The sequence below is a fragment of the Stenella coeruleoalba genome (genome assembly GCF_951394435.1).
Source record: "Stenella coeruleoalba genome assembly, chromosome: 7".
Classification (NCBI taxonomy): domain Eukaryota; kingdom Metazoa; phylum Chordata; class Mammalia; order Artiodactyla; family Delphinidae; genus Stenella; species Stenella coeruleoalba.
The window spans coordinates 16,989,042-17,002,431 of record NC_137153.1 but is presented as its reverse complement, the minus strand read 5'-3'; the positions used below and the strand labels follow the sequence as shown (position 1 = coordinate 17,002,431).

At 40.9% G+C, this 13,390-nt stretch overlaps 1 protein-coding gene across 3 annotated transcripts in view; it reads left to right on the top strand.

Annotated features, from left to right (window-relative positions):
• The window catches only part of MSRA (methionine sulfoxide reductase A), a 370,575-nt gene that overhangs the window by 265,501 nt on the left and 91,684 nt on the right, over window positions 1-13,390 (top strand). For all 3 annotated transcript variants that reach the window (XM_079927556.1, XM_079927555.1, XM_079927554.1), the window contains one exon: window positions 8,200-8,306. In XM_079927556.1, coding sequence (XP_079783682.1) covers window positions 8,200-8,306 — 107 coding nt within the window. The remainder of the gene's footprint in view (window positions 1-8,199; window positions 8,307-13,390) is intronic.

Below are 13,390 nucleotides of genomic sequence, written 5' to 3'. Positions count from 1 at the left end.
CTCCTAGAGTAATGAGAATAAAAACAAAAGTAAATATATGGGACCTAATTAAACTTAAAAGCTTTTGCACAGCAAAGGAAACCATAAACAAGATGAAAAGACGACCCTCAGAATGGGAGAAAATATTTGCAAATGAAGCAACTGACAAAGGATTAATCTCCAAAATATACAAACAGCTCATGCAGCTCAATATCAAAAAAACAAACAACCCAATCCAAAAATGGGCAGAAGAGCTAAATAGACATTTCTCCAAAGAAAACATACAGATGGCCAACAAACACATGAAAAGATGCTCAACATCACTAATCATTAGAGAAATGCAAATCAAAACTACACTGAGATATCACCTCACACCAGTCAGAATGGTCATCATCACAAAATCTACAAAAAATAAATGCTGGAGAGGGAGTGGAGGAAAGGGAACCCTCTCGCACTGTTGGTGGGAATGTAAATTGATATGGCCACTATGGAGAACAGTGTGGAGGTTCCTTAAAAGACTAAAAGTAGAACTACCATGTGAGCTAGCAATCCCACTCCTGGGCATACACCCAGAGAAAACCATAATTCAAAAAGACACATGCACCCCAGTGTTCACTGCAGCACTATTTACCATAGCCAGGACATGGAAACAACCTAAATGTCCATCAGCAGAGGAATGGATAAAAAAGATGTGGTACATATATACAATGGAATATTACTCAGCCATAAAAAGTAACAAAATTGGGTCATTTGTAGAGATGTGGATGGACCTAGAGACTGTCATACAGAATGAAGTAAGTCAGAAAGAGAAAAACAAATATCATATATTAATGTATATATGTGGAATCTGAAAAAACTGGTATAGACAATCTTGTTTACAAAGCAGAAATAGAGACACTGAGGTAGAGAACTAACATATGGATACCGAGGGGGAAGGGAGATGGGATGAATTGGGAGATTGGGATTGACATATATACACTATTGATGCTATGTGTAAAATAGATAACTAATGAGAACCTACGGTATAGCCCAGGGAACTATACTCAGTGCTCTGTGGTGACCTAAATGGGAAGGAAATCCAAAAAAGAGGGGATCTATGTATACGTATAGCTGATTCACTTTGATGTACAGTAGAAACTAACACAACATTGTAAAGCAACTATACTCCCAAAAAAATGTAAAAAAAAAAAAAAGAAAGTAACAGAGGCAGTACAAAGATGTGGTTAAGAGTAGAGTCCTGGAACCAGACTATGGAGAAATAAAAAATAAAAGCACACAATATATACTATTAAAAAAAATAGCGCAGAGTCTGGAAGGAGAGACTTGTAGTCTTCCACTTTGTAAGTGGAAGAAGGATAGTGTTTTCCAAACATGGCGCTGGAACAATTGTATTTGCAGCAAACAACTACAAATTACCGCCACCACAACAAAACCAAAACAACTTTGATCCATATCTCGCACCATATACAAAACATAAGATGAATCATAGCCCTAAATTTAAAACCTAAAACTATAAAACATCTAGAGGGAAATATAGGAGAAAATCTTTGTGACTTGGGTTAGGTAAAGATTTTTTTTGATACAACACCAAAAACATGATCCATAAAAGAAAACACTGATAATTCGGACTTCATCAAAATTAATTTGTGCTCTTTGAAAGTCATTGTTAAGAGAATGAAAGACAAGCCACAGATTGGGATAAAATATTTTCAAGTATGTATCTGATAAGATATTTGTATCCAGAATATATAAAGAACTCCAAATTCAATAATAAGAGGCAATACAATTTAAAAATGGAAAAAATTGAACACTTTACCAGAGAAGGTGTACAAATGGCAAATTATCACATGAAAAGATACTCAACATTATTAGACATTAAGAAATTCAAATTAAAACCACGATAAGATACTATTACACATATTTTGACAATGGCTAAAATTAAAAGTACTGACCATGACAAGGGTTTGTGTGGATACGACAACTGAGCTCTCATACATTGCTGGTAGGGAATGTAAAGTGTTACAGCCACTTTGGAAAAAGTTTGGCAGTTTACCAGCCATTCCACTCCCAGGTATTTATCCAGGAGAACTGAAAGCATATGTACATACAAAGACCTGTACGTGAATAATCACAGTAGCTTTATTTTAATAGTGAGAGGCTGCAGAGAACCCACATATCCATCAACAGGTCAGTGAGTAAACAAATTTGGCATATCCAATCAATGGAACACTGCTCAGCAATAAAAGGAAGCAACTGTTGATACACACAACAACATGGCTGAGTTACCAAAAAAGAGTACACACGACATGATTCCAATTGTATAAAATTCTAGAAAAATACACATGACAGAATGTAGATCAGTGTTTGCCTGGGGCTTTAGGATGGGGGCTGGGAGTGGTGAGAAGGGGAGATTTAAAAGGCGTATGAGGAAACTTTTGTAAATGTTCATTATCTTGATTGTGGTGATGATTTCATGGCATATACACGTGTCAAAACTGATCAAATTGTACAGTTTAAATATATACCATTTATGGTATGTCAATTATACCTTAATAAAACTGGTTTTAAAAGGATCTAACCCAAATCCTTACTGATGCTGAATTGAGGCCAGAGAGGTTAAGAGGCATGGATTCTAGTTGGATCCATGTTCATCCTAGTGATCACAGCTTGCTTCTCTGCATTCATATGTTTGTTGATACATTCTAGACATTCCTGAGACTGAGATCAGGCTCAGTGGTCTGTGTTTTAGCTGAATCTCTAGCAAGGTTCCTGAACTCAGCTAGATGTTTAGTAGCTCATTTCTTGACAGGAATTTTTAAATTCTTAAGTAGTATGTTGAAAACTTCTCCTCCTTGAATTTCTGCATTAGAAGTCCCAAGGGGATGGCGGAGATATGTTTATTGAGCTCCTATGTAAGATACCTAGCAAACCTGTGAGGTGTGTATCACCATCCCCACTTTTCCGAACGAGGACACTGAAGCTTAGATGGGTCTAGTACCTCGGCTGAAGTTACACAGTAAACGCAGAGATGGAATTAGAATCCAGAACCATCTCATGGCAAAACTCATGCCAGTGTCTCTGCTTCATGCAGCAGACCACGATCGGGATCCATTTTTTCCTAGCAACTGGCTGTAGAAGAGAAGAATCTAGATTCATCCTGGTGGGAGTCACCCGGTCTCTGTAGCCAACATGGGTGGTCCTCTAATGAGATTGCTGCTTGGAAGTTCCCTAACACAGAGTCAGTAATTTCAGACCATTAGGAATATGTCCTTCCTTGCCCTGACGTTCACTATCAGCTGGTGACTCCTGAAATTTCTTAATCACCTCACAACAGCTCACAGTGTGAACTTCCGTTTAAAGTTTCCATGTTCGGGCATATTTCTCATCTCTCTAGTCTGAACGTATAAAACAGGGCTAGTACCCAAAGATGAGCCAAAGTTTAGAGGGCTACTGAGCAGATGAGAACTCATGCATCTTTTTGCCTCATTATAGGTTAAGCATTTCTCTGTTTTCCAGCATTTTCTCTGGCTCCACTGAGACAGAGGGAAATCTTAGGGCAGTCTCATGATGGTTTGTCCCTTTCAAATCTTATTTGGAGAAGGTGGATGGAGAAATCTCAAACAGTTGGTAGGGCAGTTCTTTTCAAGAATGCCCCAAAGCCCAGTCCTCAGTAATCAGCTTAGAGAGTGTTATGGAAGAATTTTAAGCACAAGATGTTGCATCTGAGCCGGTTATTCTCTTTTCACCCCCTACAGCAAGTCTATTGCTTACTTTCCTGGGATGTGAAGACAGCCAAATAATGTTAATAATTTATCCTCCTAGTTTTTCCAAAGCCAAGTGGAAGGCACAGTGAACTTCGCAACACGTATTGAATCAATGTGAAAAAGAGCTCTGGATTTTTGATGATTTGGAACCCTATGCTCACCCGGGGTTCCACGGAATTCTGTGGCTCTCTTGAAACTGATCTTTCCATACGTCTCTGGTCCCCCGTGTGTCCTGTCAAGACACCCATGCGGCCTCGTGCTCAACCGACCGGCTTCATTTCCTTCCAGGACAATTGGCAGGACCCAGGCTTATCTCCTCCCAGCCCTCAGCGTAGACCAAGCTTCTTCTTATTTCTGGGTCTTGGGCTGGCATGCTCCACTGCCCACCAGATGCACTGCACACACACACTGTGTTCCATAGTCTTTGATTGTTTTGCTGTAACTTCTTGTGCATCAATCTTGAAAAGAGAAAGTGCTTCCGTGTCAGGTAGATCTAGGTTTAACTCATAAGATGGCATTCACTGTACTAGGATGGGGACCTAGTTGAAAAATGAAACCGTCTTATTTCTGAATCCCAGTATCTAGTACCTTGCCTGATTCAGGGAAAGACGGATGAATGAATGGAAGGAAGAAAAGAAGGCAGGAAGTCAGAAAGAAGGACTTTAAGAACTTTGTTTTTCAATAATTTTTAATTGTTTTTGTTTCTCTCTACCACCCGCTCTGCAAGTCTTTCTTTCCCCCTTTTTAGTAACCCAGTGGGTGTGAGCTTGAGAGATACAAGATAATGTTAACAGGCTTGATTTTTCTCAAACTTCAGATCAGAGACCAAGCGTGAAGACATTGCATTTGAAAGCGCTTCATGGGTAGGAGCAGGGGAAGGAGAATTCACTCAAAGAATTCACTCAAACAAACCCTTTCTTGGGTTTGTTTTCCATTGAAATGAAGAACTGGGGTGGACATGAGCAGAGTTAAAATTTAACTAGGAAGGTAATTCTGTTAAAGAAAAATGTAATAAACTGTTTAGTTAAAAACTGAACAGTACGTTTCTACACACATAAAATGAATCTGACCCTCTCTTTGGATTATTTATCTGTGAGACCCCTGCTGTGTGAGTATCTGAGATATTAATATAAATAATGCTTTTCTGGGGGAAAAGGGTCACTCCTAAAGTGTCTTGTGTGATGTCATTTGTTATTTTTATTTCAAAGTAGTTGTTCTGAACTGTTCTAAGATTATGAAAAGTTGTAAAAATAAAAGTATTTAACCCCTACATAATTTTTTATAGTCAACAAAGCACTTTACAGGTTCCATCTCATTTGCTCCTCAAACAAACCTATAGGTTAGGCCCTTATAATCCTTGTTCTACAGAAGAGGTTTGAAGCTCAGAAAGATTAGGAAATTTGCATAAAACATGTCAGTGGCAGAGTCAGACCTAAAAACAAGCTCTTGCAGCTCTGAGTCCTAGGCTTCTGACAAGAGATTTAGTAAACAGGTTTTCCTCACATGTGAATTACTGTTTTGTGTTCATTATATAAACCAATAGAGGTTGAAAGAAATGGTGAAAAGTTTAATGATGCTAAACATCTATAAATGCAATGTATTAAAAATAATGAGAACAGAAAAGGCCTAGTTCTATAAGTTTCTCAATCTGCTGAGCATCAAATCGTATTTCCCAGTGAACCATCTGCTTTCAAATTTGAAGCTTCTATTCACTTAATAAGCCCCTTCATTAGTGAACCGAAAGGTACATTCATTGGAATTAACCAAATACACACACGTGTATGTGGATATAGATGTATGGCTTTGGTTTAAGGTATTATACCCTCTCCTCAGGATGAACTGTGATGGAAAAATGCAATCAAAATAACGTTGTCCTTGAGTAGACTGGAGAGTTAATGCCTAGTCCAATATCACTCAAGACTCAAAGAAATCCGAACACAGGCTTTCATGTTTTGTCTCCATCCCCTAGTGTATCTCTTTAACACTTTCTTGTCTTCCTTCCTGGCCAGTCAGGGGTTTAGCCAGAGTGACCAGGAAGAGAGGGTATTGTTTCTGACATGAAGAACTTTTAGTTTTATTAGAACATCCAAGAAGGGATGTGACTAGAAGGTTGAAGCTGTAAATTCAAAATTGAGAGACTTCTGCCCACAAATGTGACTATAACTGTGTGAATAGCTCCCATCTTTCCAATGGACGGTTTGTTTGGGTTCGTACAATGGGAGAGGTGCAGTGAGTCTGGGGTAGGGCTAATGCCCACGAAGTTACTCCTCTTTAAAGCTGTCCACAGTGTGTTGGCGACAGCCCAGACCTGCACAAGAAGACAGGGACAACAGTGGGAGGAGCCACATCAGTATTACAGTGTTACAGTGAACAGGCGATCAAGTTAGAATGTAGAATCGAGGGATCATGGCTTCAGGGAAGGGCCCATAAATCCCCATCCCCGATCACAGTAGTAGTATGAACTCTAATTGTATAAATGATGCATGGATTATTTTTTATAGAAATTCATTGCCTTATATACTTGCCCAGAATGACAGCCATGTGCATCTTTTCTGCCCAACCACACAATTGTGTGAAGTCTTCCAGATGTTTCTACCCCTTAGGTTGTCATGTCACTACAAAAGCAGCTCTAAAAAATCGATGTAAACTTAAGGGTTTCATTGTATAATCCTTATACCAGATGATTTGTGAAAATATGATCCGTGAAAGAGCCCACTGTTAAACCATATCCTTGGAGTGATTCTTAATTATTCCCACTCTGTTTCCTAAAAAGCCACTTTTTATCTGTAAGCAACAATTTTCCATGATCCTGTGATAATTCAGAGACCTCCAAGTAAACACACAGATATTAGTCTTCAGTGTACAAGGCGTATGTAATCTTAGTAAAACTTATTGAAAAATATAAATAAATCATACCTGCAGGTTCTCTTTTACTCACATATTAATTTCTCTTTCAAAAAAAGAAAACTTAAATAGATTTAAACAACTACACATGGAGACAGTGTTTTTCGGCATCTTGTTCTGAATGGAGAGGGGTCTGACTTGATCAAAAATCAGCCATCCGGCAATATTTTTTCTTCGTGGAGAATGTTTCAGAAGGAACAGTGATGCAACCGTCTTGCCATTATGCAAATGGATGTTAGGACAAAAGGATGGGAAGTAGTCATACGGGAAAAGCCCTACTTGTAAGGGAAGGAGGGAAAATTGAAAACAAAGAACATTCTGGAATGTATATTTATCCAGTCTCTTACCCTCCACTAGAATGTGAGCTCTGTGAAGGCAGGGTTTTCTTTCATTCACTGCTATATCTTCAGCATCTGAAAAAGTACTCAGCATGTATTAGGTGCTTAATAAATAATATTTATAATACATACTGTATACTGTAAATAATACTTATATATTGTACACCATAAGACTACTACTATAATACTTAAATGAATATATAACTTAGAAAGAAATGAAATAGATATACTAATTTGGTATTAATCAATGCTTATTGGAGGCATGGGCTGGTTTATTTTTATTATATAATATTAATTTAATATTTTGATGTCATTATTGGTATTGGCTCTTTAAGCCGCTTGGTTCCTGGTCCCCATGTGACCTTTGTGCATTGAGGAGAGGAAGGGACTCTGAAGGTGGGACAATGGCATTTCTAGGAAGTCAGCTAAGCTGGGGGCTTGAAAATATGGAACTGTTTGTTTTGGAAAGTTGCATCTTTTACTGGAGGAGTTTGGGGGCACTTGTTAAAACTGAAACTGATGCTTGAATGATGCAGTAAACATGTGTGAAGTTCATTTTACAACAACATGGGGATCTATAGGGGATCTATGGCAGGCCTGTGGCTGTTTAACTTGGGGACTCTATCATTCAGTTAGAAATTGACCAGCATCTACACTTTAGCTGCTGTGACAGGGTGGAAAGTGTGCTGGGCTGATTTTAAGTGCTAGGTTTTTCTTTGATTAGGTGCATGACCTTAGGCAAACTCTTTAAACTCTCTGAGCATCAGTCACTTTTTCATTTATTAGGCAACTCCTGTGTGCAAAGCACTAGGCCAGGCACTTCCACGTATATTATTCCATTTCCTTATCTGCCAGTCGAGGGACGGTAACACCTGCCACACAGAATGTCTCATTAGGATCCAAGGAAACAGTGTGTATCGCAGTGCTTTGCAAGCGATACATGGTTATGACTTAAATATCTGCATAGAAAAATGCATATTTGCAGAGCATCTACTGCGATGCAAGGCCTGTGATAAATTTACCTTAAGTTCAAAGATATTTGTTACAATTAAAATAGGCAAAGCGAAACAGATACGTTGCACGCTTGTTTAAGGAGAGTGGTGTCAGGATGCAGTTAAAACAAGCACTTAGCAGGACACGAGTCATGGAGAACGTGTGGCACTGGCCTCGTTGCCCAGGCCACCCCAGTAATCCTCTGCTTTCTGCTTTCCCAGGCTTGCGCCAAGGCAACGACCACGGCTCTCAGTACCGCTCTGCGATCTACCCGACCTCTGCTGAGCACATGGAGGCCTCCCTGAGGTCCAAAGAGGACTACCAGAAGGTAGGGTCCCCTCTCCCTCCCGGACCCCACCTGTGGAGGCAGAGTCTGGTTCTTGGCACTTGGCACTGTGTTCTGTTTTCACATGTTTTGGAAATTTCTGTCAGCCTGTTGGAATTGAGCCTTTCTGCTCCATAGAAGAATAGGCCCTTATGCCATTTCTCTTTAAAGTCAAGTCCTCCAGATGAATATACAGCTTAACATATAATCTCTCTCTCTCTCTCTGAGTCTCTCTTTTTTTTTCTCTGCCTGTCTTAATCTACTCGGGCTGCCATAACAAAGTACTACAGACCGGGGTGGCAGGGCGTGGAGGCTTAAACAACAGAAATCTATTGTCTCACAGTTCAGGAGGCTGGGAGTTTAAAATCATGGTGTTGGCCGGGCTGGATCCTTTGGAGGCTATGAGGGCAGGATCTGCTCCAGGCCTCTCTCCTGGGCTTGTAGACCGCCGTCTTCTCCCTGTGTCTTCACATCATCTGCCCTCTATGTGTGCCTGTTTCTGTGTCCAAATGAACACCTTTATGACAACTCCGGTCATATTAGATTAGGGCCTTACCTAATGCCCATGTTTAACTTGATTATCTCTGTTAAAGACCCTATCTCTGGGAGGGAGGGAGATGCAAGAGGGAGGAGATATGGGGATATATGTATATGTATAGCTGATTCACTTTGTTATACAGCAGAAACTAACACACCATTGTAGAGCAATTATACTCCAATAAAGATGTTAAAAAAAAGACCCTATCTCCAGATAAGTTCACATTCTGAGTTCCTGGTAGTTGGAATTCCAACATCTTCTTGGGGACACAGAATTCAACCCATAGTGCTCTCTCTCTTGCTTGTAACAGTAGATTGAATTATAATAAAAATACTTCTCAGAAATATAGATGTTACATCATGAAATAATTATTTTTCACCATTAACTTGTATTATATTTTTAAAATCTCCTGTGATAGAGATTTAGTTCTTTTCAAAATAACTTGAGTTGCTTTAAATTTTAGAACTTTGTGATAGTGTTTAAATTTTAATTATCTTTATATTTTCTAGAGAGTTGGATCCACATTTAAGAGTAGAGCCAGGAGCTACAGTAATGCTGATCTATTTTAGAATTATGTAAAAAGTCTGCTACGCAGCCATTCTCAGGAATGTGTGGGCTCTCCACCTATCCCTCTGGTGGCAGAGGTGGCAGTGAGGAGGGGGCAGGGACAAGAGTACACCTATTGAGAAAAAGGAGCAGGACATGCCACTCACAGTCAGTTCAACTCCGAAAAGCAGACAGGGCTAACGGAGATGCTGATAGGACCCCATTTATTCCTTAGCACGTCCCCTCCCTCCCTCCAAGGCTGTGAAGTCTGCTTGGATGATAATAGTAGGCAACCTCGAGGATGGCCCTCAGTGGTTGCTGCCCACGTGGAATCTCCTATCCCTGAGTGTGGGCTGGATTTAATGACTCCCTCCGAATGAATGACAGAAGCAATGGGATGTTACCTTTGAGATGAGTTCATTACAAGATTGTGGCTTCCATCCTGGGGGCCCTTTCTGTCTCACTGCCTCTTGGATCACTTGCCCTGGGGGAAGCCAGCTGCCATGTTGTGGGGCATCCCTGTATAAAGGCACACATGGCAAAGGGACCAAGGCCTCCAAGAGCCACATGCATGAGCTTGGAAGCCCCTCAACCCCAGTCAAGCCTTCAGTTGAGACTGCAGCCCCAGTTTGATAATTTGTCTGCAGCCTCACATTGGACCTCAAGCCAGAGGCACCCCAGCTGCACTGTGCTGCAGAAGCTACAAGAAAATAAACGTTTTGAACTCATTTGAGCCTGTTTATATTTCCATTCTAAAAAGCTTTTAAGTATAAATTATCCTTTCTCAGATCTCTTTTTATAATGACTTTTCTTTTTTTAAGTTTTTTTAATTAAAAAAATGTTTCCATTATAGTTTATCACAGGATATTGAATATAGTTCCCTGTGCTGTGTAATAGGACCTTGTTGTTTATCCAGTCTATATATAATAGTTTGCATCTGCTAGTCCCAAACTCCCAATCCATCCTTCCCCCACCCCCCATCTCCCTTGGCAACCACAAGCCTGTTCTCTATGTCTGTGAGTCTGTATCTATTTTATAGATAAATTCATTTGTGTTATACTTGAGATTCCACATATAACTGATATCATATGGTATTTGTCTTTCTCTTTCTGACTTACTTTGCTTAGTATGGTAATCTCTGGGTCCATCCATGCAGCTGCAAATGGCATTATTTCGTTCTTTTTTTATGGCTGAGGAGTATTCCATTGTATATATGCACCACATCTTCTTTATCCATTCCTCTGTCAATGGACATTTAGGTTGTTTCCAGGTCTTGGCTATTGTAGATAGTGCTGCTGTGAACATGGGGGTGCATGTATGTGATGACTTTTCTTTCTCTTTTTTTTGAATTTTATTTATTTACTTTTTATGCAGCAGGTCCTTATTAGTTATCACTTTTATACATATTAGTGTATATATGTCAATCCCCATCTCCCAATTCATCCCACCACCACCCCTCCCCCGTGATGACTTTTCTGATAATGGTAGGCTTACCTGGGCACGTGTGCTTCCCTTCAGCTTGTGACCTCCAGCCTTGAATTGCCTCAGCTGGTATGTCAGCTGCATAAGTTTTTATCAGATGCCTGACACTCAGAAAGCCATGTATCATATTTACCTCAGGCAGACACATAAGGATGAGAGACCTCTGTCACAGGACTGTAGGCCAGAAGTGATGGGAGCTTCGTCTAGGATGGTGAAGGTATGAATGGAATGAAGGGATATTTAGGAAGGAGAACTAATAGAACCTGGGCCTGGATTGGAAGTGGAGACTAGATGAGGGGGAGGAATCCAGGGTGACTTAGGTTTCTGGCTAGTGACGTTTTGTGTGAAGGTATGGAGGAGCAGAGGCAGATTTGTGGGGAGGGTGAGTTAAGTTTGGAAGGGTGGTGTTTAAGGTACCCCTGATGCGTGCATCCACGTGGCTATTAGGAGGAGACATGGGCTGTTCCCACCTTGCAGGGAGGGTTATTGTGACTATCAACTGGGTTAATGCTTGTAAAGCACAGGGCATAGCACATAGTAAGTGCTCAACAAATGGTAGCCCTTATTACTGTTGGGATCATCAATTTATATTTGGTAAATGAAGCCTTAGTTGCTGATACGATCGCTTAGAAAAGTGAAAAGTGATGAGAAGAGGAGGCTTAGGACCTGAGGAACACCAGCATTGGAGAGATGGGTAGGGAGGTGCCTACACCAGACAAGGTGCTGTGGCTCCACTGAGAACTGGCCCCATGCAAACCCTGAAGAATTAGTTCTATTTTATTTAATCTCTTTATATTTAATTATAAAGGCTGTGTTAGTAAGTAATACTAAAAGTTACATATGATTAATGCTATATATTGATTTCCTAATATAATGATTTACAATCTCTTAAGGTACAAACAGTAATACTTAGAGACTCTGGAAGGATATTAATCTCCCTGCAGAATATCTCAAAATGAGTTGATATTCTGGTGTTCACAATGAAAATTTTAAGTTCACAAGGTCAGTGCCTTCCACGTGATGTTGAAGAGGCTAACTTACACCTAATTTTCTGGTTTCTACCCCAATATAGTTTCTTATCCTCAGCTTTGAGTGGAACCCACATTGGTCTTAGATAACAGATACACATATGAAGTAAAATTTAGTTATTAAATATTATTTGTTTTAATAATTTCTCCATTATTTTTGTAGATTTGGGGAATGTTAATCTTATATTCTAGACAGTTGTTCTAACCTAGTGCTTTTTGGGTGTTCTGTACTTAAGCCTATGGGAATTAAATACATTCCTACATATACATATTTTTTGCTTGACTTTTAAAAGTAGGGTCTATTTTTAAAATAAAGATTGGGGCCTTCTTGTGCCCCCAGCATCCAGATATCCATTGCTGTTAACATAATCACATAGAACTGCTTTATCACCAGCTCAGAGAACAAATACTCTCACGACTCTTTTATACATAAATAAAAACTGGCCCTGGATTCCACTGATAGATGAGTAGGAAGTCCAGTATTTCCCTCCTGGCAAACTGACTAAAACCCATAGAGTCTTGAGTCTAGACCAGAGCCTCCGTACAGCTCTCCACCCAATGGTGGTGGTCTCTCCTGCAGCGTCCGGCAGGAGCCGCTAGCCACATAGAGGTGTTGAGCACTTGAAATGTGGCTCATGCAACTGAAGAACCGAACGTTTTATTTTCTTTTAACTAATTTAATTGTGTATTTACATAGCCACATGAGGCCAGCGGCAGCCTGATTCGACAGCACAGCAGTATAAGGGGTGGGGCGGTGTGTGTGTTGTCAGTCTGGCTCCCGGGCTGGCAGACCCAGGGTTACAAGCCCTCTGCTCCCGGGCTGGTGCATTGTGAGAGCTCAGGAACTGCTCTCTCCTCTCCTCTCTGGAGAGGCACAGCATGAGGGTCAAGTGCTCTTCCTCCAGCCACCGCTGGACAGAGCTGAGGACTGAGAGCCATGGCCCTGGGGACCCGTGGCGGAGCTCTGTCAAGTGCAGAGATCTCTTCCTTTCCTGACACAGCCAGTGCCCAAGGGTCCCCACCCGGAAGCTCCGGGTCAGGATTTATCCTTCTGTCCCACCTTGAGCAGTGAGAACTACTGTCCTTTTCCCTCTTTTCCTAGCTATGCCATGAGGGGTCAAGCCATTTTCCTTTTCAGGAACCAAAGAACAAGGTGTCTCACGGTGTCACCTACCTTGTTGAGCACTGGCACACAGGTGACCACTGTGATTTTTGTCTTAGTCTGGGTCCTGTAGAAAGGAGAGCCCGTGAAAAAGGCTTATATGTGAGGACTTTACTGGGTGCCACAGAGCAGGAGTGAGGGGCAGGGGAGTGGAAGAGAAGAGGAAGGAGAACCAATGTAAGTTGGCCCCTGCTCTCGGTGAAGGGGTGTCTGGTTCTTATGAAATGACGGGTCCTTCCGGGGGAAGAAGGGAAGCATCTGTCCGTTGGATGCCATCCCCCATGGGTTCACTCCGCACTTCTGGACTGCACACCTGTGGGCTCAGGATACT